The sequence below is a fragment of the Halichoerus grypus genome, chromosome 5 (assembly GCF_964656455.1).
Source record: "Halichoerus grypus chromosome 5, mHalGry1.hap1.1, whole genome shotgun sequence".
Taxonomy (NCBI): domain Eukaryota; kingdom Metazoa; phylum Chordata; class Mammalia; order Carnivora; family Phocidae; genus Halichoerus; species Halichoerus grypus.
Window position 1 is genome coordinate 164,600,505 of NC_135716.1, and position 27,477 is coordinate 164,627,981.

The window sequence follows — 27,477 nt, forward strand, 5'->3', positions numbered from 1 at the left end:
GGATCATGCTAAGAACATGTAGGAAATCCTACACGAGAGCTATGTGGGCAGCCAGCCAGACCTGGGTTTGAATCCTGCCACCAGCACTAACTACAGTGTGACTTGGGGTGATTGCCTTGACCTCTCTGGACCTCCGTTTCTCTGTCTGGAAATGAGCTTGGTAACGCTGCTTCCAGGAGCGATGGGGAGCAGCTCGTAAGCAGGGCGTGTGTCTGCTCACCCACCAAACAGCTGCGTCCAAGGTGCCGGGACCTGCCCTCCCCAGGGAAGCCCCCCCGGGGGTGGCAGAGGGCCAGCTGCGGCGCTCTCGAGGCAGGCTGTGGCTCGTCCCCGCTGCCCCGCCCCCATGGTGATGAGCTGGCCCCTGCCTGTCTGAGGGGCAGGAAGGAAGTGAGGAGGGCAGCCAGCAGCTTCCCCTTTTCTGCCCTGCTCCGGGTGCTGGGCTCCCCACCTCAGTGCCTAGGAGCAGGGGACGGCGGCACCATGGCCCCCCGCGCGCCTGCCGCCTGCCAGACCTGCTGCTGCTTTAACGTCCGCGTCGCCACCACCGCCCTGGCCATCTACCATGTGGTGAGTGTGCGGGCAGGCGCAGGGAGGCTGTGTGTGCCTGTGTGTGTGTGTGTGTGCACGTGTGTAAGAGAGAGGGCCCTGACCTACGGATGGCCCCCGCCCCCCCCCCCGCCCCCGACCGTGGGAGGACCACCGCCCACCACCTCTCTGCAGGACCCTGGACAGATCCCGTCCCTGCCCTGGGCCTCAGTCTCCCCTTCTGTCAAACGGCAGGGGGCCCTGCAGCTGCCTCCGGAGGGGAGCAGGGGTGGGAGAAGGGGCCTCATTTCAAGCGAATGGAACCCCCATCTCCCCGAGGCTCAGTTTCTGCCTCTGTAAAATGGGACAACATAGCAGTCGTAAGGTTCAAATGGAACGCAGCCGGGAAAGGGCTGTGGAAGGCAGGAATGTGTGCAGAACTGTGGGCTGGGACTGTTGCCCGGGTATGGAGTCGGACCTGCTTCTTCCTGTGGGGGGCCGGGGCCACTGGTGGGGAGGAAGGTGGGGATCTCTCCCCTGTGCTCCTAGCAGGGAGGGAGGGGGCTGGATCCTCTTGTTGATAGCTTGGCACTCTACTGCCTTCTCTCCACCAAAGAAAACTTGAGGTCTTGTGCTAATGGGTAGGATGGCTTGCCTGGCCCACACTCTGGAGGAGGAGAGGCCCCGCGGTTCCCCTTTGGGAGCTGGTGTGCACAGCCCCGGTGTGGAGCCTCTCTGGCTTCTCTGAATGCAGAGTGACTCTGGGTGAGCCACAGCCCCTTGGGGCCAGAGGCTCCCCGCTCCGTCTCGGTGGGTGAAACTTGGGGTGTCTGTTCAGTCCTGCCCAGATCATCCCACCACTCCCCCGCACCACTGCCCAACTCCGAGCCACACCCAGCTCCCCCAGACCCAGGCACCTTCCTCCTAGGGTGACTGAGGGCCTGTGGTTAACAGTTCTCTCATGAGCCTAGAAGGGCTTCCTCAAAATTAGCCTAAATCTGGCATTCTGTGGTGGGCTGCTGTAAGCTGCTTAAGCCTGGCTGCATCAGCTTCCTGTCGCGGGCAGGGCTGCGGCCAGAGCCCGGCCGTCCGAGGGGTGGTGCAACTCAGCGGTCAGCGCACAGCCTCTGGATCCACGCCTCTGTGCAAATCCTGGCCTCGCCGCTCCCTAGCTGTGCAGCCTCGGGCCGCTTACCTAACCTCTCTGAAGCCCAGTTTCCTCACCGAAAACAGTACCACCTCTCTGATAGGGCTGCTGAGAGGATCAAGGGAGTTCCCATCTACAAGGCGCATCAGCAGCGCGGGCCGCAGAGGACGTGTTGTTATCAGCGTGCATCAGACGCAGCGCCTGCGGCTGTCAGACCCCAGGATGCTGGTTTGGGGCGTTGCTCCCGCCAGCGTGAGAGTGACCCTGAGAGATGTGAAGGGCACCTTGGCTGTCCCCACACCAAATCCTTAGGGCCTCTTCAAGCTCTGAGATTGCGGAATGTTCTCCGAAGGACAGTGAGGGACACAGAGGTGTTCCTGTGGGAAGCGGGCCCCTGGGCCCTGACCCCAGCTCTGCCGCTAACTGCCTGTGTGACCTGGGACGATTTTCTCTCTTGGGTCTCAGTTTTCCCTTTAGAAAGATGACGGGTGGGGAGGGGGACTGGTTCAGAGGGTTCAAACTCCCCCGTGTTTGCGGGCCAGACAGGTCACGGAAGTGAGTGCGGTGGGGCAGATGGTCGGCGCTGACCTGGGGGCCCCGTCCTGGGTCTGTTCTGGAAACTGGTCTCTGCTTCTGCTGATTGTTGCCACCAAGGAATGTGGGCCCGGGAGCTGCTCTTCTGACATCTAGGGAAGTAGGGAAGCAGGAAACATAGGCTTTTATGCCGCATTTTCTGATATATTTCCGTATCGGTGACTGATTCAAGGTGAAAAAGAAATCCCTGTGCTGGCCAGACCGGGTCCATACGCAGGCTGTGTGGGCCTGGCCGCTGTCCCGCACACCCCAGACTTTGGGACTCTTGAGGTTTCTTTTTTTTTTTTTTTAAAGATTTTATTTATTTATTTGACAGACAGAGACATAGCGAGAGAGGGAACACAAGCAGGGGGAGTGGGAGAGGGAGAAGCAACCTTCCCGCGGAGCAGGGAGCCCGACGTGGGGGCTCGATCCCAGGACCCTGGGACCATGACCTGAGCCGAAGGCAGACGCTTAACGACTGAGCCACCCAGGCACCCCGGGGTTTCTTCTTGATCCCACCGTCTGAGGTCCTCACCTGTAGGTGGTGAAGTGATATCAGTGCCTGCCCACAGAGCTGGACAAAGTGTGGGCAAGTGATCAGGGAAGGCTTCTTGGAGGTGGTACCATTGGTGGAGGTGTAGAGTTTGCTTGTGGGGAGTATGGACGGGGAGGAACAGGTGTGCGAAGGGTAGAGGCTGAGGGATGGTGGCTTGTGTAGGGGACACTACCCAGACCAACCTGGAGGCTTCAGCTTGGGGTGCGGGAGGTGGTAGGTGCTCAGAGAGACAAACTGAAGAGAGTGGACCTTCGTTGTAGCACACAATCGATATTTGGGGCTGGAGAATTCTTTGTCATGGGGACTGAACTTCACATTGTAGGATGGTTGGCAGCATCGTTGGGCTCTATCCACAAGATGCCGGTAGCACCCCCGGGTTGTGATAACCCGAAATATCTCCAGATGTTGCCGAATGTCCCCTGGGGACAAAGTCACTCCCAGTTGAGAACCACTGTCTGTAATGTGAACCATGGGGAGCCAAGGGATGTTCTAGAGCAGAAGGCATGGGAATGGAGGAGAAGCCTGGAAGCTGTACGCCCAGCCCAGGCCCCTCTCTGGGGTCCTTGGTTGGTTGCAATGGGGGGTCATCGTCTGGAGAAGCCTCTGCTCCCTCCCAGGAAGGGGCAGGGGCTGAGGGGCAGGTGTGCTGGCTGGGTCTCTAACATCTGGATGGAAAAAGAGAAGCTGCTGTCCAGATGTGTTGATGGCCTAGATTGCTGTCATCTGGAGCCAGTCATGGATGACAACTACACACTGAGAGCTATTCCTGGACTTGGCCTCTCTGGGGAGGGTTAAATTGGGTCTTTGGTGTCCTAAGACAGCGCTACACTTTATTGGTCATCAGGGACCTTCTTATGGGAGGACCCTTCTGTGTCCAAGGGCTGGAGGGCCTCCCTCAAGGTCCTGCTGGGTTTGTGTAGAGGGTTTCCTCGGTCATGGGTGATTTCTGACTCAAACTTGCATGTGTAGGGGAGTCAGAGAACTTTCTTTCTTTCTCTTTTTTTAAAAGATTTTATGTATTTATTTGAGAGAGAGAGAGAGAGCATAAGCTGGGGAAGAAGCAGAAGGAGGGAGAAGCAGACTCCCAGCTGAGCAGGGAGCCTGACTCGGGGCTTTATCTCAGGACCCTAGGATCATGACCTGAGCTGAAGGCAGACGTTTGACCGACTGAGCCACCCAGGCACCCCCAGAGAACTTTCTTAAATTGGACTCTTTGGCCCTGGCTTGTCTGGCAACCCAAAGTATGTCCTAAGTCAACTGTGGGGCGGAGAATCCCCAGAAGACCCTTTTGCCCAGAAATATCTCCCTCCCTGACTACTCCCCTACTGCCTAGAATTCCATTAGAAATGCATTGCCTAGATGAAAAGCTTACACCTGCTTTAGGCCAAGGAGGGAGGGAGGTTGATGCTGGCTGTCTCTGGGTTATAGGATTATGAAAGCTCTAATGCTTTTTACACTCCTGTATTCTCTCTGTTTGGTACAATGAGCATGTACTACTTTTTTTTGTTTTAAGATGATATTTATTTATTTATTTATTTATTTATTTATTTATTTATAGTATGAGCAGCGGGGAGAGCAGAGGCAGAGGGAGAGAGAATCTCAAGCTGGCTCTGCACTGAGCAGGGAACCCTACTTGGGGGTCGTCGGTCCCAGGACGCTGAGATCATGACCTGAGCCGAAATCAAGAGTCGGTCACTCAACCGACTGAGCCACCCAGGTGCCCTGAGCATGTACTGCTTTTTAAAGTAGACTTAATTTTAGAACGGTTTTGGATTCACAGAACTACTGTGAACACAGTACAGAGTTCCCGTACGATCCTCACCTGGTTTCCCCTGGGGTTAGCATCTTACATTAATACGGCACATTTGTCACATGGATGAGTCCACATCAATACCCTAACTCAAGCCCATGCTTTATTCAGATCATCTCAGCTTTTCCCTCCCAGCTTTTTTCTGTCTCAGGATCCCATCCAGGATACCATGTCACATTTAATCCTCATGCTTCCTTACGTTCCTCTTGGCTGGGACAGTTTCTCAGATTTTCCCTGTTTTGGGTGGCATTGACAGTTTTGAGGAGTACTGATCATACATTTGGTCAAATATTCGTCGAATGGGACTTGTCTGATGGTTTTCTCTTGGTTGGACTTGGGTAAAGTGTTATTGGGAGTGAGACGGCAGAGGTGAAGGGCCATTCTCAGCACATCCTATCAAAGGTGTGGACTCCCGACATATCTTATCACTGTTGATGGTGACCTTGATAACCTGGGGAAGATCGTGTTTGTCAGGTTTCTCCCCACTGCCCCCCTCCCCCCTCCCCACCCTCCATACTGTCCTTTCTGGAAGAAGGTCACTTAAGGAGTGGAGAGGTATTTCTTGAGGGCAGACAAGCTACCTAATATTTGAGATATTTGGAATTTCTCATGGGAGATTGGTCTGTTGTCCTTATTTGTTCTAAAACTAGATGATTTATTTATTTACATCAGTAGAAACACATGGATATTTATTTTATGCTTTGGGTTATAATCCAGTGCTACTTTATTTATTTGGTTGCTCTAATATACTACTTTTTAAGTTGGCAAAACAAAAAAAGTAAAGCAACCTCTCTTATTTAAAAGCATCTGTCCTTAATGCAGATAGATTCTCCAGCCTGCCTTCATTTTTCTGTGCTGAGCCCTGGGCCAGGGTCCGGGCCTGACACGTCCATGGCCTGTGCCTCCGGGGGCTCCAGGCCCGAGGGGAGCCGTGATAGTGGCTTTGCTGGACGATGCCGACACACAGATGAGGGGCCTCAGCCCAGTCCTGGAGTGGAGGCTGGGGATTCAGGAATGGCTTCTTGGAGGAGGCCTGTGTGCTAAGGATGAGCGGGCATGTGCTTGGGGCTGCTGGGGAGGTGAGCAAAGCCTGGGGGAGGGAAAGGCCCTGTGATGTTAGGAACACTGAGACGTTCATAGAGCTGGGGGTTAGGGAGGGATGGCTGTGAGGTGTGGTGGGGGAGGCTGGACCGAGTTCCTCATTTCTTTCAGGCTTCATAACCCAAGAGATGGATCTCTCCTTGGTCCAATCCTCTCCTTTTAGAGATGAGAAAGCAGGGGGCCAGGAACGTTCCTGGCTTGCTCCAGATCACCGGGAGGTAGGGCTTGTCCTGGGTCGCCCCTTCCAGTACACAGGTGTGGGCAATGAGCCAGTGAACAAACAAATGAATTCCTTACCTGGCCCATGGGCTAGGGGTGGCCCGCCTGTCTGGGAGGCCCTTCCCTCACCCAGTCTTCATTTCTTCTTTATGGTCCAGCTCACAGGAAGCCTCCTCCTCCAGGAAGCCCTCCTGATTTGTCCTTCTCGGACTCTTTTCTCTTTCTGTTGCATTTTGGGATTGAAAATCAGCACTGTCTCCATCACTAAGTTGTGATGTAACCTGGAGCAGGCAGACACCTTTGCCGTCTGGGCCTCAGTTTCCTCATCTGCTACCTGGGGCCAGGAGTCCCTGCCTCAAGGATGACTGCTTTGAGGTATTGAGCTGATGTGGCCCCATTGGAGTGAGGGCCTGCTGGCTGGGGCCCACAGTGGGCTGGGGGAGCAGACCACACCTTTGAAAGCTCATCTGTTTAGGGCCTAAAAATAGGCCCCAACTGCCAGGTGGGGAAAGCCCCAGATGAAAGTCTGTTAGAGCCTCTGCCTTCATGCCTGATGCCTCCGTGTGGTCTGTGCCCTTCCTGAAGGTGTGAAGAGGCCGGCGGGGGTGGGGGGGTGGTAGGGTGGAAATTGTGGCCTCTCCCCGGTGCCACGGCCCAGGGGCCTTAGTTGGAACTGAGTTACACTCCTCACCCCTTCTAACTTATTTATTTATTTATTTTTTAAAAAGATTTTATTTATTTGACAGAGAGAGACACAGCGAGAGAGGGAACACAAGCAGGGGGAGTGGGAGAGGGAGAAGCAGGCTTCCTGTGGAGCAGGGAGCCCGACACGGGGCTCAATCCCAGGACCCTGGGATCATGACCTGAGCCGAAGGCAGACGCTTAACTACTGAGCCACCCAGGCGCCCCCACCTTCTAACTTATAAAATGTTGGAGGCCCACACAGCTACTTGAGGAGGCCCTTGGACCCACTGGACCAATTGGGGCCTGCACACAAGGTCCCCTGGGGGCAAAGTAGAACATTTTCTGTGGCAGCAGGCCTGGAGGGCTGAGTGATGGAGGTCTTTGCCCTGTGAGGTGGGTGAGGACAGGCCAGACCCCAGGCTGGGCCTCATCCTCTCCTCACTTCTTGGTTCTCAGGCCCAAGGGAAGGGAAGGAAGGGGCTTCTGGGAATGGGATGTGGGCGGTGGTCCCAGCCTTCACGAATCACCTGGGTTGAAAGGACCCATTGCCGTCAGAGCTCCATGGCTAGGGGAGACACAGGCTGGGAGGAGGGAGTCCTCCCGTTCAGACTGGGCCCCACCGCTGGAGGGTGGAGTCTGGGGGAGCTGATGCTTCTTGGTCAGCACCCTGACCCTGAGCCCCCTAGGAAGTGAGGTTTTTATTTTGAGCCCAGGGCAGCGGACCCAGAACCCAGACTTCACTCTGTGCTCCCTGCGGGGCTTGTGCTGGTTTCTTATGGGGAAAGGGGCCACAGAAGCCAGAAGCCCTAACGAGGCCGGAAGCCGAGCAAGAGGCTGCGCAGGGGAGCCAGGGCATCCTTCCCCTACCCCCAGTCTCAATCTCCTCTCCTGGCAAATGGGGGCCAGTGACGCCGAAGTGCGGGGTCATTCTGAGACTCACAGGAAACCAGGTGGAGGCATGCTCAGCACCTCATGAGCACCCCACAAATGGCAGTGAACCCTGGAGCCCCCATTCGGCAGAAGAGGAAAGAGGCTTGGAGAGGCCAGTCAGCTTGGCAGCCTGTGGTGGATAAAGAACGAGAGGCTGGCGGTCTTGCTCGTGGCCCAGACCGTGGTGGGGAGGGCACGCTTCTTGGCAGTGATGGGGTAGGGGTCACCTGTAAGATCCAAGGGGCCTGGCTCGTCGAAACGTGGAGCCCACATGCAAAGACGCAGTCTCAGTTTCACTTGCAAAATGGGGAGAAAGTGGGAATAGCAGGACTTGCCTCACAAGGCTGAGGTGAGGACGAAGGGCTGAGGGCGTCCCGAGGAGGCCCTGGCCTCTGCCGAGTGCCCAGCGGTTTTAGCAGTAGCCCTCATGGGGGGGCTTCGCTCCGAGGGTAAAGAGGGAATTGCTGGTTTATGGGAAAGGTTTGGATGCAGGGTGTTTCCCCAGATGCTCAGGAAGTGGAGGATGATGGGGGTTTGGGCCAAGCCTGGAGAATGACACTGAACCCCCCCAAAGGGGCACCCCCCCACCAACCATGGAATGGCAGAGGCCCCTGGGATTCACTGGGCCAGGAATTTCACGGAAGGCCTGCCATCCTGTCTTCTTTCTTAGGGGCCGGTCTGAAAGGGCAGAGGGCAGAGGGCGGGCCTTGCTGGGCTGTCACGTGCCGGGGTGTGTGTGTGTTGGGGGGGTCGCTGAGGATGGCACGCTGGCTTGCCCAGACAGCCTGGGCCAGAGCGAGCTACTCCCCATGCGGTGCTCCTGCCATGGCACTTCTTCTTCTTTTTTTAAAGATTTTTTTATTTATTTGAGAGAGAGAGAGATTGCGCGAGAAAGAGAGCACAAGCTATGGGGCAGGGGTAGAAGGAGTGGTAGAAGCAGGGTCCCAGGAACCCCGGACATGACCCGAGCTGAAGGCAGACATTTAAGTGACTGAACCACCCAGGCGCCGTCCACCCCTTTTTAAAGATTTTATTTACGTCATGGCACTTGGTATGCTACAGGGCGATAAACTGAGGCACGCGCCATCTGAATCGTGTTCTCTGGGAGCTCCCCGCCGCCTTTGGACAAGCTGTTTTTTCTGCCTGGAGAGCTTTCTCCTGGCTCTGCTGCTCCCAAAGCCACGCCCCAGTGAAACCACCGGCTCCCCCATGTCTTCTAGGTCCTTCCACCAGCCCAGCCACGTGGCAGCTACCATTTCCTGGGGGCCCACTGGGTGCCTGGCACATGGATGACCCCCAAGTCACAATCCCCCCCAACTTCTTGCAGTTTCCTGAATGGGGCTCGCCCACTTTTTTTTTTTAAATAAAGATTTTTATTTATTCACTTGACAGAGAAGAGAGACAGCGAGAGAGGGAACACAAGCAGGGGAGGTGGGGGAGGGAGAAGCAGGCTTCCCACCAATCAGGGAGCCTGACGTGGGGCTCCCTCCCAGGACCCTGGGATCATGACCTGAGCCGAAGGCAGATGCTTAACGACTGAGCCACCCAGGCGCCCCAAGGGGCTCGCCCACTTTTGCTTTTGCTCCTGCCCTTCCCTCTGCCTGACACACCCATCCCACTGCCCTTTGGGAGAAAACTTTAAGACTGACTGCTTCTCAGAAGACTTCCTGAAGCCCCTAGTCATGGACCCCGAACTCTCAAAATTCACCCCCGTCCCAGGGCAGCTCCCCACTCCCAACTCCTGGGGCCCCGTGGACCCTGTCTTCTGGCCTGGAGGCCTGGAAGCCTGATTTATCTTTGTGATCTCCTGACACATAGTAAGTGCCTGCTAATCTCTATCTTATTTTACTTTTGCAAACCTTTTCTTGATGCGCAATTTACATATCACAAGCGTACATCTTGATGAACTGTTTACAAAGTGAACACACCCATGTAACCTTCACCCAGATTGAGAAATGGGACGAGACCAGACCCAGAGGCCCTGCGTGCCCCCTCCTCATCACCACCCTCGCTCCACTGGCCTCTTCCAACGTACGTTCTAGAACTAGGCAGGAATGAGATTACACAGCAGGTGCTCCTTTGTGTCTGGTTTCCTTCTCTCAGCACTGTGTTTGTGAGCTTCCTCCGGGTTGCGGTGTGTGGCCAGCTCATCTCCCCCACCGCCCACCATTGTATCTCATTGGGCGAATATATCACCGTGTATTTGCCTGTCCTTCTGCGGGAGGGTTACTTCTAGTTTGGGGCTGTTACAAATAGAGTGGCCATGGCCGTGGGGGGCTTGTGGTTTGGTGTCCACACAGAAGCACTTCTGCTGGTCAGTGGGTCTCTCTGAGTGGGTCCGTCTTCGGTAGCAGACACATGTCACCTCATCGGCTCCTCAAGGCAGCCTCGAGAGGGGGTGGATCCTTCTCTCCGTTCTGCAGATGAGGGAACTGAGGCACAGAGACGTAAAGTGGCCAGGTGGAGGGTTCAGTGAATAGTGGAGGGGGCAGGGGTGGGAGGGAGGAGCAGCCTCCGTGTGGGTGTGGGGGGGGCCCGGCTCTGGGGCAGGGCAGCCCGGCAGGGGCTGCAGCTGAGCCTGGGCTCCTCCAGGAGGGCCCGGCAGATGATATCCGGGGTTGGCTGGGGAGGTGGCTGGGGAGATGATGCTGTGGGGGAATGGCCCCCACCCAGCTGCCTTGATAAGCCTCCACAGGAAGTATGGGGTGGCAGAGGAGGGGGTGGGGGAGGAGAGCTTCCTCTTGACGCTGATGCATCTGGTTCTCTTCTCCCATCCTCCTCCCAGAGAAGCCAGGGGCCCCCAGGGAAAACAGAGTGGGCGGCTGAGCTTCAGGGAGGGTCTGATGATGAGATGATGATGATGATAATGGTTTAAGTGTGCAGCAGCCCTTGGGTCGCTAGGCCATCAGAGCCGGAGGACACAGGGTCAGGGTGGAACAGTCCTGGAAAGGGGCGGGGGTCAGGAAGGGGTGTGCACTTGGGACCCACTTCCCATTTTGCAAACTGAATTATCTGTTGGGAAAGGGTTGAGGACATGCCCGGGCCTGGCTCCTTGTGCAACCTCTGCCAAGTCACACCCAGGCCCCCGTTCTCCTCCGATGTAAGTGGGGGGACCGTCTGACCTCATAGATTTGCCAGGAGCACATGAAGTGGAAGGCTAGCAAAGGGCCCTGCACTGGCTGGCACCTAGCAGGTGCTCACCGAGGAGTGGGTCTCAGTAAAGGGTGCCCCCTGGCATCTCAGAGGGCGGGGCTCTGCCCGCCTGCTTCTGAGAGGGTGGGTCCCAAGCCCCCGGGGCTCCGAGAGGGTGGCCCACGTTCCTGGACTGGAGAGTGGTGTTTGAGCCCCAGAATCGGGACGTTCGTGTCTCCACCACCATCACCACGATTGTCGTCACCACCATCATATCAAGATGTCACCGTTGGCAGCAAAGTCATGGCCATTTTACCACTGCAGTCGATTACCACTTCCCAGCATGCCCACTGGGCTTTCGTCCATCACCATCCATCACCCTGCCTCAGCCACGGTCACCCCATTTACTGCTGCCCCTGTCATCATTAGTCACCAGCACGCCAAACCCAGCCGCATGACCGCCAGCCCCCATGTCCCAGCACGGCAGCCACTGTCAGCCCCAGCCGGCCAGCATCTTGTCCATGACATTCAGCCGGGGCACCGCCGCCGTTCCGGCCCGGCCGTATTCACTAGCGCCCCCGTTCCTCCTGCCGTCCCTGATTCTGCTGCCTCTAGGTCGGCTCAAGCTGTTGGTTGCTCCTCAGAACCACCAGGCAACCCAAAGAAATTCTCCCGGCTTCCTGGCCACTCCCCACATTGCTGAGCTTTGGGAGGTTGTGTTTGTTATTGAGAAAGAAGGGACAGGCTGGGGATGGGAATGGGAACTGAAAGCAGGAAGAAGGAGAGGGAAGAGGTACAAAAGGGGAATGGAGAGCAGGGGTGACGGCGGGGTAGGCTGAGCATGGTCAGCACCGATGTGGTCTTGTCGCCTGAGCCCCGGCTCGGTGTCAGGACCGAGGCTGATTCTGGTTCCGCAGCAGACTTCCTGCGTGAACTTGGGCTGGTCACCGCATCTCCCTGGGTCTCACTTGCGCACTGGGAACATCCCCTCCCTCAGGGCGAGGCATTCCCGCCCACGGGTTTCCCTGGGTCTGCCTTGCCAGCCTCTGGGCCTCCGCATACGGTGTTCCTTCTTCCCGGAATGCTTTTTTCTCTTCTCTGTTGGGAAACTCCTGCTTATCCTTCAAAACCCTGTTCAAACTTTTCCTATTTGTGAAACCCTCCCTGAGTCTTCCAGACGGTGGTGCTCACTCCCTCATCAGGGACCCATAGCCCTCTGTGTGTCCCTTGTTGTGACTCTGAACACACCGGTCACCCGTGGTTTCCCCCGGGGACCGTGACACCTGCAGGCCAGGCCAGGGTCAGTGGCTTTGCTGGACAGGGCCTGGAGCCAATATGTGCTCCGAGGGTATTTACTGGGTGAACAAACAGGAGTGACTGAGTACCTACACAGATTGATGAACGCTGCCTACCGTATTCATTTATGGAGCCCTTGCTGGATGCCTGGCTCTGTGCCAGCGTGTCATTTGACCTGACAGCAGCCCTACGAGGCAGGTCTGGTTATTGTCCCCATTTCTCAGGCGAGGAGACAGACTCAGAGAGGTCAGTGGCTTGCTCAGGGACACAGAGCTTGGGTTGGGCCCAGGACTACCCGAGCCACACACCCTAGCTCTACTCTGCCCTCTGAAGAGGGAAGGCAGTGAGAGACGCTGTGCTGGGGGGTGGGGGTGGGGTGGGGGAGTAGTGGCTGTTGTCTCCCGGGCTTGTGGGAGGAGAGGAGCCCTGTCCTGTCCCGGGAGGTCCTGGGTCACAGGAGAAGGCAGCTTTCTGTCCCGGTGGGTACCAGCAGGGATGGGGGTGAGGTGAGGGGCAGGTGAGGGCCAGGGGCCTGGGACATCTGGAACCTGGGCGGCTCCGGGCCTCTCCCAGCATGCATTGCAAGTAAGCCAGGTACTTTCCCGGAACTACAAAGGCTCTTGGTTAGGGATGTGGGTGGACCGGTGAGGGCCTTCTGATGAGCAGGGCCCAGCTCTGGGTGGGTCACCCTGGTAGGCCTCGGTGTGAGACGCCATAGTTTGCAGAGTTCGATCATCCCAGTGGCCCTGGGTGCAAAGGGGGGTGCCTCTCCTCATTGGCCAGAGGAGGTAAACTGAAGGCAGGGTGGAGCCAGGAACTGGCTAGGGTTACACAGCCGAGAGGCAGGGTGGGTGGCCTCGTGCCCCAGTTGCTGGCTCCTGAGCAGGACGTGTCCAGAGCTGCCTGGGGAGGGTGGGCAGATGGTTAGCAAGACCAGGGTCTGGGTCCACTCAGCCCTGGGTGGAGCCCCAGACCCTCGGGGCATGGGCACCCTGGTTCAGATCCCTGCTGGGCCACATGAGTTCTCCTCTCTGAGCCTCTGTTTTCTCATCTGTAAAATGGGGGAAGTGTTGCTTCTCTTGCAGGGTTTTGGGAGACTGTGATGTAAGTCTGTGTGTGCAGGTCTGAGCACACAGTAGGTACTCAATAAATGTCAGTTCCTTTCCATCCCATCTTCTAGGGAACTGAGACTCCTGTCTTTCTCCCGGATTGAGGCTGGTGTCTTCTGCCGAAGGTTAGGGGCCAGCAGAGGGTCTGAGGCCGATTCTGAGGTTGCCTGGCTCTGAGACTCGGGGCTGGTGCCCGCCTTCTACGGGCCTCAGGGTTCTCATCTGGCAAATGGGGACAGAGTTCTCTCCCTCCCCTTCCCGGACTGTTGTGAAGGTAGAAATGGAGGAAAGGCTGAGCCTAGTTTTAAACCCAGGTGGTTTTTACAAAAGGAGGACTACTTCTGGAACCTGCTGTTCTGGGAACAAGCTGTGGGGAGGGAAGAGATGGCACCCCTCTGACTCTGCTGGGGCACTGGCAGGGGGTGGGGAAGGCGGGCAGGCTTCAGGCAGAGGCCAGAGCTTGGGAGGTGCAGGAAGGACAGTGGAGGGCATCCAGTCTAGGGCCCATTGGCCTGGGCTTGAATCCTGGCCCTACCCATTACTGGCTGGAGGCCACAGACAAGTTACTGGACCTCTCTGAGCCTTGCTTCCCTCGTCTGTGCAGCGGGGGTGGGAGTATTCAGAACAGTCCTTCCGTTGGGTTTGGGAGGATTGTTGGGATGGTGAGGGGAGTGCACCTTGGTCAGGGTGTACAAAGCTTTCTCCCTTTCTCTCCCCTTCTCAGGATCGTAGGATATGGTGGGGGAGGTAGGGGGACAGTAGCTGGGACGCTAATGGCAGGATCATGGGCACAGTGGTGCGGATGTGAGAGATGTTTAGGGCCTGAATTGAGGGGTTGGGGACAGCTGTGGGTTAGCACTGGTCTCCAAAGAGGGGTGATGCCTGAGATGACTGCTGGGGCCTTAGGAGGACAATATTAGCATTTCCATATTTTTCAACTATATTCTTTATTAACTTCTGGATTTGTGTTTGTGTGTGTTATGATGTTTGTAATAACCAGAACAGTAACACATGCATATAATTTTGAAAGGAAAAAATATAGAGGATGTGTTCAAAAGGTTTTGCTGACATAGGTGCATGATCAAAATACCTACACCCTCTGGGGTACGGGCTAGCGGGGACTCTGAGATGTTCTGGGGAGTGGGGTGTGTGCAAAGGCACCAGGAGACCACTGGAGGATTTGGACTCCAGTCTCCACTCTGTCCCCAACTTGTTGTATGTCCTTGGGCAAGTCACCTAACCTGTCTGAGCTTATCAAACAAGCAGAGGCTCTTTTAAGCAACTGGAGCTTGGGATTGTCTGATTCTGAGCTTCGTTCCAGATCTCAGACAATTCTGGATTCTTGGAACTGCCAAAGTCTTCTCTTGTCACACCTGGTAGATACTCATGTGCCCTTCTAAGCACAGCTGCATCTTATCTGTGCTCTGCTTGCATACCCCCCCAGGTGGGGAGCTTACCCTCTCTCAGGGTGCCCTGTCCTGTCCTGGATGAACCTGTCATCTGCCTCCCTTCCCCCTTCCCTCATTAAAGGTGAAATTGGGGAGGGCAGGGGCTGGAGCCTCAGGCTTCAGGGGCTGAGCGGCTTTTCTCTGTTGGGGCTCTTTCCTGTGGGTGCCAGCCACAGCCCCCACAGCATCTGCCTTCCGTTTGGGGCTGCTCTCAAACTTTTTGGTGAAACAAAGCTTGTTTTGGTTCACCCTGCAACAGGAGGGGGCAGCTTGAGCGAGCTTGCTGTCCACCCCCCAGCACCTGCTCCTGGTACATTCCATCACCCCATGTAAGCTCACAGCAGCCAAAAGCAGATTGTGTTTGCTGAGCACCCACTGTAGGCCCCGGGCTCAGTGCTTTGCAAATACAGTGCAGTTTATTCCTTACTAAATCCAGTGATTGTCAGTTTCCAGATGACAAAACTCAGAGAGATGAAATGACTTGCCCAAGGTCACATATTGACCTGGATTCAGATCCATCTCTGTCTGACTCTGGAGCTCAGCTCTTCATCACTCTTCTGTGCTGTCCCTTTGTGCCCCCTGAACGGACTGTAACATGGCAGGAAGACAAATTGAGACCTTTGTCTGAGCTAAAAAAAAACCCCACACAGTCAGCAAGGGAAAAACAGATGGTGGGTATTTGGTTGCCTGTCAGCTAAGCATGAGTTACTAGTGCAGGACCACCCAGAAAGCCAATGTAAACTTCGGCCATATTAAAAGAGGTAGGGCATCCACTACAAGGAAGGAGATAGTCTTGTGATTCTCAGTGCGGGCAGATGGTTCCTGGAGAATAGTGTGCAGTGGTAGGGGAAGGGCAGAAGGCTTGCTGCAAGGACATGGACACACAGAAGACTGTAAGTTCCCCTGGCTGGAAGTATTTAAATAGAGGCTGCATGGCACAGGAGTCCTGTGTTGGATGGCGGAGGGCACAGGCAAGGTGACCTCCAAGGTCCTTTCAAACTGCAGTTTTATGGCTGGACTCCGGTTGTCACCAGGGCTACAACACTCAGGCCCATCAGATTTGGATGGGGTACATTCATTTGTCCACCCATCCACCCATCCATCCATCCATCCATCCATCCATCTAATATAGTAGCTAGAGCAGTGAACAAGAGAGACATAAGCCTTCCCTGCCTGGAACCCACAGTCCAGTGAGAATAATAGCAATCATAACAGTGAGCCTAGGTACCTTAAGTGAATTATTCCATCTGGCCCCACTACAGGTATTATTATCTGCATTTTGCAGATGGAGAAATTGAGGGGCCATGGGGGATGGGATTGGCAGGGCTCCCTGGGGAGTCACGGATCAGGTGCTGCCAGGCCTATGTTGATAATTCCAAGAACCTGAGGCTCTATGATGCTCAGATGCTGTGACTAAGATCCTATAGTGCCCAAAGGCTGTTGTTGTAAAAGGGGGTGCAGAAGAGGGATCCAGTTACTGATGGGAGCCCTCAGGCCCCCCCAACCTTGACCTTCAGTAGTCAGAGTGACTGTTTTATTGAGACCCCGGCGTGGTTCTAAGTGCTCTCCTGGGATGTCCTCACTTACTCCTCATAATAACCCTCTTAGGTAGCTAGAGGCACTATCATTTTACAGATGGGAAAACAGGTATAGAGAGGCTGAGTAACTTGCCCAAGCTCACACAGCTGGGAAAAGGAAGAAGGAGCTTGAGCCGTCTATCTGTACAGGCCACACTTTATCCAGGATGCTCCATGGACCCAGCCTTCCGGCTGTCTCCTCCAGGAGCCTCCTCACAGCCCCCCCACCCCGGACTGCCCCGTCACCAGGGTGGGAGGGGGCAGGGGTGGAGCTGTGCAGGCCCCACTGACGGATGCTCTGTGTGCCTCCAGATCATGAGTGTATTGCTGTTCATCGAGCACTCAGTGGAGGTGGTCCATGGCAAGGCGCCCTGCAAGGTGTGGCAGACGGGCTACCTCAGGCTCGGTAGGTCCTGGGGGGACTCGGGAGTGGGAGGGGCAGGTGCGGGGAGGGGCCCTGGCTCTGGGCAGACTGGCTGGGGTTTGATGCCCTGCCTCTTCCCTTCTGAGCCACAGGTCTTTCCTCTGCAAATGGAGACCTGTCCCCATCCAAGTCTCCAGGTGTGAGAGCAGAGAGAAAGGTGCTTTGCAAACCTAACCAGCTTAGGAAGGTGACAGCAGGCTGCCCACCACCCTGGAGTAAGACAGAAACTCCCCACGGTGGGATCCCGCCCCTCTGGCCTCTCTGGCTCCGTCTCGAAGCAGCCCCTTGCTCCCTGCTCCTGCTGTGCCAACCACACGGAGCTCAGCCCCGTCTCAGCTGCCTGGACTTCTGGTCACTCGGCTCGCAGGCTGCCTCCTCAGAAGCCTTCCCCGGCCTCACCCCGGCTAAAGCAGACCCAGGCCATCCTCCCACCCTGCATCTCATGTTACCCGAAATGTTCTGTTTGCTGTCTTTGTAGTCCCCCAAGACTGAGAACAGCAGGAGGGCAGGGCCTGGGCTTACTCCTCATTGTCATAGCCCCCACCCCAATGGTTCCCAAAATGTGGTCCTCGGAACCTGCGTGGGGTCCTGGGGGCACCTCCGGGCCCTTCACTGCTGTCCCTTGCCTTTCAGCCAACCTGATCTCCAGCTTCCTGCTCATCACCATGCTCTTTGTCATCAGCTTGAGCCTGCTGATCGGAGTGGTCAAGGTGAGGGCTTGGTCGGGGGAGGGGAATGGGAGTCAGGACCTGGGAGCTGGCCAGGAGCCCCAGCTACCCTCCTGCCCCCCCTCCTATTCACACCCACTGGGTGGGCAGCCCTGGCTGCCAAGAGGGTGGGAGGTGGGTATTTTGGGAGACCCCGCCCCCTGCACCCTAGAGATCTTCATGCTTGCTTACAGTTTGGAAAGCCTCGTTTCCACACCAGGCTTCTCCGGCTGGAGGCCTTGGTTCCCTACTAACACATAGCCTCCGTGTGTGGGGGTGTGCACACGGTACTTTGTTGTACTAGCCAGTGACCCACATGCTTGGAAGCTGCAAATGCAAGCAGGGAATGTTGATAGAGAAAAGAGGAAGGGTCATTTCGAGGCGTGGGGAGAGGGGAGAAAGCAGTGGGTTTCGTAATCAGTGAGAGGAACCAGAGCTAGGGGAGCATCTGGCTCAGTTCCACCCAGCTAGCTGGTGAGAGAGAGAGAGAGAGCGAGACAGGTTGTGGCTCAGCCGTCTGTGAAGAGGAACCGGTCTGTCCCTTGGCCCCGGGAGGCAGGAAGCCAGGGCCTCACCACACAGCCCCCGGAGCAGGACTCAGCAAGAGCATCCTCCCCGGGGAGCCAGTGGCCTGGCACTCGCAGGCCAGCAGAGCGGGGCAAGGAAGGATGGGGGGCTGCTTTGGAATGTGCCCACCTTGCCCGCACTGCCCCCACCACCCCCTCAGCTAACAGCACCCTTCGGAAGCTCTGTGCCCCAGGGAGTGATTGTACCTTGTGCAGGGTGGGTCCTGGGTGCTCGTGCAGAGACGGGCATGGTCCAGCTGGAAAAGTGGACCAGGGCGTCCCAGAAGACCCTGAGATTGAGTCTCGGCTATTCTGGCTGACTCCTGAGTGATTTGAGACAGCCACATGAGAAACCACAAAACCACGTCTTCTGTGATTTTGTCCCCAATGGTGGGTTCATGTGCACTCACACTGGTCACAGTAGTCACTTGCTTGAAGTTGAAGGAGAGGGACTTCAGCCTCGGCCTCCCAGGGCCTCCGACCATGACCGAACACCCCAAGAGTGGCCCACACAGAGGAGGTTCCCACCATTGAAGCCGTGTGGGCTTCCCCTCTCCCCCACCCACTGGACCTTTGCTCATGTTGGCCCTTCTGTCTCCAGTACCCTGCCCATTTCCCTTGTGGTTCTTCCCAGATCTGGCCTCAGCGTCCCCACCTCTAGGAAGTCCTCTCTGATGCCTTCTCTTCTGTAAAATGGACACAAAGCCCTTCCTGGTTGGGTTCGTGAAACCCTGCTTCTGGAGGCCTGGGAGCACTTATCTCTGCAGATGGGGACACTTCCCCGTGTCTCCTGGGACACCAAGACGCCTGGCACTCGGGGCCTGAGTCTTACCTTCTTCCCATCCCAGAACCTCCCTCAGGGGAAGGCATGTGGGTCCATGTGGAACGACCTTGGCCCAGCCATGAGGGGATGATTTGGGAAAGGGCCATATTACCTAGGGAGGGAATGGAGCTGCCGGGGAGGGGGGCGCGTGGGGGCCTCAGGCTGCTGGGGACTCCGTGACAGTGCTGGGCCTGTCTTCTAGAACCGGGAGAAGTATCTGCTGCCCTTCCTGTCCCTGCAAATCATGGACTTCCTGCTGTGTCTGCTCACCCTGCTGGGCTCCTACATCGAGCTGCCTGCCTACCTCAAGTTCGCCTCCCGTAGTAGCCGGGTTGTGAGTACCCAGCCCTGCCCCACGTCCCACAGCCGGCCAGCCTGGGGAGGTGGCAGGGGCTCTGTCCCCTGGGCCCCTCCCTCGTTGATGAGCCTGAGCCCCATCAAATCATGCCAACTTTCTTGCTCTGTAAAATGTGCCTGCAAGGGCTCGCCATCCCACGTGTCACGGTTATGAAGTAAGGACAGTGTATACAGGGTGGTCGGCACGTTGTGGGCACCCGGCAAATACCAGCCACGTGTGAGTTTACACTACAGGGAAGGGCGCGTGCCCATTGCCGTGCCCAGCCCCTGCTTTATCCCTCCTTTGTAACCAAGTAAAGAAGGAAGATAAGTCGATTAAAGCCAACGATGAACATCCACAGGGCAGATGCCCGTGACGGAGGTGCCAATCCCTGACTCGGCTCCCCGAAAGTTACTTTTCAGACTTTCCTTAACTGTTGTCCTAGAAGAGACTGAGTTGCTGGCCCAGGGCTGGGCATTAGGAGATCCTGGTCGGAGGCCAGGTCTTGCTACCAGCCCTCGGCGGGAATGTCTAAAAACTGGGCATCCGTTTTTTTCTGGGTCCTGTGGGTTGGAAAGTCCCCAGTGTCTCTGGCTGACTGTCTCTCGAACAGCCTGGGGATCTCTGGTTTAGGGCTTCATTGCTGGTTTGTCTCCTTCCTCCTGCCTTTGCCCTCCCAAGGGCCCCTCCAAGGTCCCACTGATGACCCTGCAGCTGCTTGACTTCTGCCTGAGCATCCTGACCCTCTGCAGCTCCTACATGGAAGTACCCACTTATCTCAACTTCAAGGTCATGAACCACATGGTGAGTATGGGCCAGGCACCCGCCCCCATCACGGGCTGTGTGGCACTGAGCAAGCTGCTTCCCCTCTCTGTGCCTCTGTGCTTAGGCTGGGTGCCCTAGAGGTGGAGCCTGGGAGGAGGATTCTTGTGTAAATGATTGATTGAGGGAGACCTCTCAGGAAGACACTCGAAAAGGAGAGGGAGGAGCACGTGAGGCAAAGGGAAGAAGCCAGGCGGACGTGTGACTTTGGGGACGGCCTTGCCCGATCCCAGAGGGAGCCCTGGTCTGTGAATTGCATTGCAGAAATAATTCCATTTTTTATGCATGGAGAAAGGGGCACTCAACACATCTCAGGATGGCCCCGAGGCTTCTCTGCACAATTTTAGGGCACTACACCATAAAACTAAAGAAGACTGTCCGACTTCCCCAGGTCCTCTATCTACATCCCTTGATCAGTGATAAAATAGCCTGGTCTTTATAAAGATGCATCCTCAGATTTTTGCAAATCTCCAAATTAACACCACTAAAGTATATAATTATCCCTTCCTTCCCCAATGTGGTATAATTTTATCAGAGTAACCACACATACAACACATAAGAAACTACAAAAATATTCTGAAATGACAGGATGGGTAATTCCCAGGCTCACTTGTTACCTATATAACTTGTTCCCACACATCAACCTTGCAAAATAATGTAACTGTTCAGGAAGAGCCTTTTGCATCGCCTTTTATATAATCCCATGTTTTGGTTTAATGTTGGATTTAGTATTTCACTCCAAAGTGTGCATAAGCACAACAGAAATGAAACACAACCCACAATCTCATTCTCAACATTAGAAATTATTGTGGCCATATAGTAAATGATTCTGTGAAGTTCATGTTTCAATTCTCTATATACTCTTAAGGCATGATGAGATTCTTGAATCAATGAAAATCAGAGTTACCCCCAAACGTAGTGACTTGGAACAATACACAATTGTTATCTCACACTGTTTCTGAGGACCAGGAATTTGGGAGTGGCTCAGCTGGGTCGTTCACACTCAGCGTCTCTCATGAGGTCGCCCCAGAGATGGGGATGGGGCTGTGGACACCAAGGGCTTGACTACGTCTGGAGGGCCCACTCCCAAGATGGCTTGCTGGCACGGCTGGGGCGTGCCTCCCACGTGTGTCAGGACCCGGCGCTTCTGTCAGTGAGCCTAGCCTCTAGAGAAGGGCCCACCGCAGCTGGGGGCTGGGGGCCGGGGGCTCCAGCCAGGTAAGAGCCAACTGGGTGGATATCCGCTGCACCTGCTTCCCTTGGTTTGCTCGCCTGTCACAGGGGGCTGATGGTAGGTAGTGCCGGCCTCCTAGGGCCCTGGCAGGGGTCAGCCAGGACAGTGGCTGTGTCATCCTTCCACGTGTGGATGCTGGAAGAGTTTCTTGTGGACAGAGGCACTGATGCAGCCTCCAAATCTGTTGCAGAATTACCTCCCCAGCCGGGAGGGTGTGGCTCACAGCCAGTTCATCAAGATGATGATCATTTTCTCCATCGCCTTCATCGCTGTCCTCATCCTGAAGGTGAGAGTCCCCCTAGCATGGCTCCGGGGAGGGTGGGGAGCCCGCGCTCGCCAGGCCCTTCCATATCAGACTGTTAGGAGGCAGGGAAGTCTTCCACTGTCTTCTGCTGCTGCCCTCCCTGCTCTTGGCTCCTTCCTCCAGCCCTCCCACACCAGCTCCTTGGACCCCACTTGGGATCCTTGGGGACGCCCCATTGAGAGGGAGGGGATCTGTGAGGACCACTTGCGTTCAGGTGTCAGGGACTTAATGTGCAACCCAGAGAGGCCCTGATTCAGGGAAGGAGGAGCTGTTCTGTCTGAAATCAGATTCAGAAAGTCTTGGATGTGAGTCCCAGCTCTCCCCTTGCCAGCTTTGTGTGGTTGTCTTTCGAGTCACTTCTCTCTGGGCCTTGGGTCTCATCTGTGAAAGCGACAGATTCAATATTGCTTTGCCCCTGTCACAGCTTTTATATGATTCAAGCACCAAAATGTAGATGGGTCCTGAGGTCATATTACTAGAGGTATGGTGATGTGAAGGAGGGAGGGGAATGGTTTTATTCTTCTCTGAGGTGGTCAGGCCCAAAAGATAGAGTCCCATGTCAGGTCCCCATTCTTAGAGAGCTATGACAGACTGGAGAGTGTTAACCCTCTGCCATCTGAGGGAGTCAAGGAAACCAGGGCAATTCGGCTTGGAAAGAGGTGACTCAAGGGGTCTCCACATACCCAAAGGATGCTCATGGGGATTCTAGAGGCCAGCACTGGAACCTGTGTCCCAAAGCCCTGGGGAGGCTGATGTCGACTCAGCAGAAGGAAGGGCTTTCAAGAGTGTTCTTTTCTGATTGTGAAAGTAACATAGGATCATTGTAGAAATTTGGAAACTACATATGAGCAGAAATAAGGCAATCAGCTCACCACCCACCACCACTCAGAGACCAGTGCTCCTGATACCTGGGCCCATTTCCTCCCAGTCTTTCTGTGTGTGGGTGTAACCGGACGTCACTGCCTCCTTTTACTGGCGGCCCTGGGCAGCTTCATGCCATCACCTAATGTCAGCCTGCAAATGGAACTTCCCTCCTCTGAGCCTTCCCTCAAAGGACGGGCCTAGCACAGGGGCTTCCATGAAGTGCAGTGAGAACTTTCCTGAAGGCTTAGGGGAGCCAGGGCGGGGGGGGAGGAGGAGGGGTTGACGTCATACACCCTCCTGGACAGCGACTCCCCAAGGCCCACCGCATAGCTCTGTCTCCCCCACCCCTCCAGTTCTTTATCCCCCTTGGGAGGAGTTCTCTCTCTGTTCCTCACTCTGCCTCATTGGCCACCCTCCTCCACCTGCCTCCTACTTCATTCTTTTATAATTCATTTTATTTATTTCTGCCACCTGCGTCCCCATCATGGGGGTTCCATAAAACAAGAGAACTTCCCGAAGACAGGACCCACTCTCCTTCCTTAGGAGGCAGTTTGGGGGCAGAGAGAGACCTATTGGCTATTATTCCTTGAACAGGCCCCTGGGGGCTTCACTCCCCACCCTGAAAATCCCCCCAGTGCTTATCCACTGTTAAGAGAAACATCACCGGCCATCTCAGGAGGTAGTGAGCTTCCAGCCCCAGGGGGTGGAGAAGAACGATTTGCAGGACCATTGCCAGGGAGGCTGGTGGAAGGGGGTTGCAGAAGCTCCCCAGAGCCCCCTTCCACGCAAGTTAGTGGAAAGAGCAATCTTCAGAACACCTGGGACTGGCAGGTGAGGTGCCCCTCCACCAGGACCAGCCAGATGCTGCCTTCTGGGCTGAGCTGGGGCTGCCCAGGAAGTGCCCAGCATCTGTCCCAGGCCTGCTGGGGCAGTGAGAACGGTCAGCAAAGCATGGTCTGATCTGGCTGTTTCTCAGGTCTACATGTTCAAGTGCGTGTGGAGATGCTACAAATTCATGAAGTACATGAACTCAGCCGAGGAGAGGAGCTGCTCCAAGATGCTGCAGAAGGTGAGCCCCGTGGGGGGTCAAGTCCCAGCCCTGCCACTCCCTGGGTCATTGGGGGAAGGTCTCTCTCCCTCCCTGGGTTGTGGTTTCTCCCCTTTGTGAGATGATTGGACTGGAAGAAATGTGAAGATCTCTTTCGGCTCTGATAGTCTAGGATTCTATTCCTTCATTCATGCATTCACCATTTTCTGCCTCTTACTCTTTGTTGGCTTTGTATCCAACCCTGGGGGTGCAAAGAAAACTGAGATGCTACCCCTTCCTAGGGGAGTGTAGAGCCCACAGAGAATCCAGACACAGAGATCTGATTGCAATGAAGCATGAAGCATGGGGGAAATGGGAGCATAGAGGAGGTACCTGGCCTCATCTGGGGTATCAGGGAAGGCTTCCTGGAACGGGTGACACTTGATCAAGTCTTAGACTGCCAGTTGATACAAGTTAACTGGGAAAGGGGAAGGGGCCTTCTAGGTAGAGAGATGAGGTGCACTTAGAAGCAGCTCATTGGACACATGATGGGAAAAGTGCAGCTGGCTTAAATTTCTGGTGTGACTTTCCTCATCTGTAAAATGGGGATTGTATTAGTCAAGACACTTTCAGTTGCAAGTGGCAGAAATCCAGCTCAATCTGACTTATGTGAAAAAAGGGAATTTATTAACTCCCAGAACCTGAAGGTCCAATGTAGGTCTGGCTCACGGAGGCTGGCTGAGTTGTGACACCTGGATGTGATCTCATCCTCTCTTGACTCTGCTTTCCTCAGTATGGGCTCCATTTTCAGGCCACCCTTTCCTCATGGTGGAAAAATAGCTGCCAAAACCCCTAGATTGACATCACATCCTCTCAGCAACCCCAGCAGAAAGGCCCAGGAGCATGTCTGAGGGACCAGCTTGGGTCACAAGCTTATCCCCAGACCAATGATATTAGCCAGGGAGGATGAAGTTCTACTTCCAGTGGCCACACTCAGATCGCATGTCCCACCCCAGATCTGAGGGGTGGGACCAATTCTTCTGAAAGCATGTGGATGGAGAATGTTTTCCCAGGGAAAATGGTGCATCATTAACACCATAAGGGGGCTTGAAACTGGACAGGCAGAGGCAAGTCTGTCCCCTATAGCAATAGACACTGCACCTGTCTCGGGCATGCAGTCTAGCGTAGGAAGTCCCCAAGGTGTGCTGGTCATCACCATCATCCGTTTTGCCAGAGGTGGGGGCTGGAGCTCCTTGACTCCAGGTTGGAATCTGGTTCCTTCCGGCCGGTCCTCAGTCCCCATCTCTCTTGTTCCCAGGTGGTCCTGCCATCCTACGAGGAAGCCCTTTCTCTACCGTACAAGAGTCCAGATGGGGGCCCAGCACCACCCCCATACTCAGAGGTGTGATGCCCGCCAGGCCCCAGCCCTGTGCTGGGAGGGGCGGAGCTGTCTCGCAATCCGCTTCTCTGCTTTGGTGGCCCCTGCAGCGGGGGTGAAGCACCTGGCTGACCTCAGGACAACCCGCTTGTGTCCCCCTCGCTGGCCTGCTTTTCCCATGGGGCCTGGGAGATGCTCACAACTGGGTCAACTTAAGGCCGAAAGCCTTCTTGAGTCTCTTGGACATTCGGTCCAACAGCCCTCGGCTTATTGTGATCAGCCCCAACATTTGTTTAAACCATTCGTCATTCCCAATTCAGTGGGTTTGGTTAAACAACTTGAAGCTTGACCCGTGTGACCATGTGGCCAACAAATGAAAAGCACACTTCTCAGTGCAGAGAACCAGTTCAGTCAGACCACCACAGTCCGTTGCATTGGTTTTAGACAGTTGTCCCTTCCCAGGGCAATGCGGCCAAGTCATCGTCCCTGGGTCCTCCCCACCAAATACATACGTCTGATTTCTTCAAATTACTGGGTTCAACAATTATGGACAGCCAACTACCAGTCGATTCAAAGCAGGGATAAAATTTAATAATAACAATAAAAATCAAATTAGCCCCAAACCATTCCCTTCATTTGAATCCAATACCTGGCTGCCCACTCTGGTCAATCTGGTACTTCCGAGGGGCTGAGTGACTGTTAGTTCAAACGAAAATTCGGGCAGTTGCCAAATGTCATCCAGCAGCTACTTCCAGGAAATAACAGTTGTCCCCATCATCCAGCTGTCCTGACAAACACACAGTTGTTTTTGCTGAAGACAGACAATCATCAGCAACAGTCGGCCACACATGGTCAGCGTAGTCGCACAGCGGTGGGGTCCGCGACAAGGGCGGCCTCCGGCGCGGTCGTGTCCGGCAGCGAGCTGCTACCATCCTGCAGCGGTGGCCCCATCTGTCGCCAATTCAAGCAGAGGCACCTGCGTCCTGCCCAATGCTTGTGCTTAAGCAGCAATTTAGCCCTGACATCAGGCAGGTCCGCTGGCTGGACTAAATCCACGTGTTAGTTCAATCAAAGCCGGCAAACTCTTTGTGGGCGCTCGTGGCGGTGGTGGCAGAAGGGAAGGTTTGGGTCCCAACACCCCCTCTTTCGCCTGTTTCCCTGTGGGCTGGGGTTCCTGAGGGAGCTGATCCCGAGGTGGAGATAATAGGGCTATGGAGGCAGGTTCTCTGGGGTCTGAGAGGGGGGTTCAGAGGCAGAGGGCTGTGTAAGAGGCTCCCCGCCAGCACCCCCTTGTTTAATTGCTTTGTGTGTGACGGGGAAGAAGTTTCAATAAAGCAGCACCACGCTTCACTTTGGCTGATGCGGTTCTTAAAATGTGTAGGCAGGGCTGGGAGCTCTGCATCCATTTCCCGAAAAACGTGAACACACACGCACACACACACCCACACACACACCCACGCACAGCATTTATTCAGTCCAGAAACTCACGGGGGGTGACCCAGCACTGTTTCTGATCATAAGTCATGGACCACTTAAGTACCCAGATGTCTCCCCAGAGAAGGTGTGAAGCCCACTCACCTGGAGAGTGCCAACCTGGAGTCAGGTCCTGTGCTGGGTATGGGGGGTGACTGTAATGGGTCAGACTTGCCTCCAGTTACCCGCAGTCTGGAGAGGGGGAAGACTGATCCATAAGTGATTATGATAGCCCGTGGCCAACACCACGATAAGGAAAGTCCCAGAGACCCCTACAGTCAGCAAAGGCTTCTTGGAGGACCTTTCACCAAGCTGAGTTGGAAGGATGAGCGGGCAGCGGTAAGCAAAGGGGGGAAGGATGCAGAGGGCCCCTGCAGAGATGGGGAGAGGAGTTGGGGTAGGTAGGTCGGTGTGGCTGCACGTGGGGATGGGGAGCCTGGTGAGGTGGTGGGGCCTCTGCATTCATTACTGTCCTTTGGCCGCAAGCCCACCCTGGCTCACTTCAGCCAAGAAGGGCATTTGCAGGAAGGAGATGGTTGCAAGTAACAGAAATCTTCATGAGCCAAATTAATTAAAAAAAAAAAAAAAAGAAAGGTGGTTGTGGTATTTCTTGGCTCCCATAAATGACAAGTCCAGAGATTTCTGGCTTTAGGCATGGTTGGACCTAGGAATCAAATTCTTCAATAATCTCTTTCTCTCTGGGGTCTCCACCTCTGGCCTTTGTCCTCCAAGGCTGAGCTGCTAAGGACCTGCCTGAGTGAAGTCAGCAAAGAGCCGGGGGAAGTGTGAGCTGGGCTTGGTCCCCAGTATTAACGGGGCCTTGAATGTTGCACCCAGGAGCAGGGACTTATCTTGGGATGGGGGAGTCCCTGAAGGGTTTGGGCAGGGGAGTACAGGGTCAGGCTCTAGAAAGGATGAGATCAGAGGCAGGGAGCCACAAGAGGGCTGAGGAAGGAGTTACCAACCTTCTGGGGTTGTCAGCTTTTCTCGGGGGAGCAGATTTCTTTATGGCTTTTATCACTCTTTGTCAGATCCCCAAGGAACTGATCAAGTGAGGCTCTGATAGAGATGGACGGCATTGGCTGTGTGTCCTGAGAACCAGTTGAAGTGACACCTCCCCCCACCCCATCCCTCCTGGCCGGAAGCCAAGGCTCAGGCAGAGATGTATAGCGGGATTGTGCCCTGTGGCCAGGCGGCCCGGAGAGGCTGGCCCGAGAAACAGGAAATAGCTGGGTTTGGGGAAGTTGTGTGGCCTGGCCAAGCCAAGCCAGCCCGCTGTCGGCTGGGCAGCCCTCACTACGGCCCTATCAATGCCCCATTTGAGGCTCACACAGGGGTCCTTTGACAGGGCTGAATTGGGACCCACTGAGAGGGCCTGTCTGAGCTGGAGGACCCGGAAAGGAGC

At 55.4% G+C, this 27,477-nt stretch overlaps 1 protein-coding gene across 1 annotated transcript; it reads left to right on the top strand.

Moving 5' to 3' along the window:
- Positions 1–408: 408 nt before the first annotated feature.
- LAPTM5 (lysosomal protein transmembrane 5) lies at positions 409–25,949 on the top strand. The gene is made up of 8 exons (XM_036072291.2): positions 409–570; positions 16,426–16,519; positions 17,171–17,247; positions 18,836–18,967; positions 19,652–19,774; positions 21,217–21,312; positions 23,171–23,263; positions 24,540–25,949. The coding sequence occupies exons 1-8, from the start codon at positions 484–486 to the stop codon at positions 24,627–24,629; spliced, it is 792 nt and encodes a 263-aa protein (XP_035928184.2). The 5' UTR covers positions 409–483; the 3' UTR covers positions 24,630–25,949.
- The last annotated feature ends 1,528 nt before the right edge of the window (positions 25,950–27,477 follow it).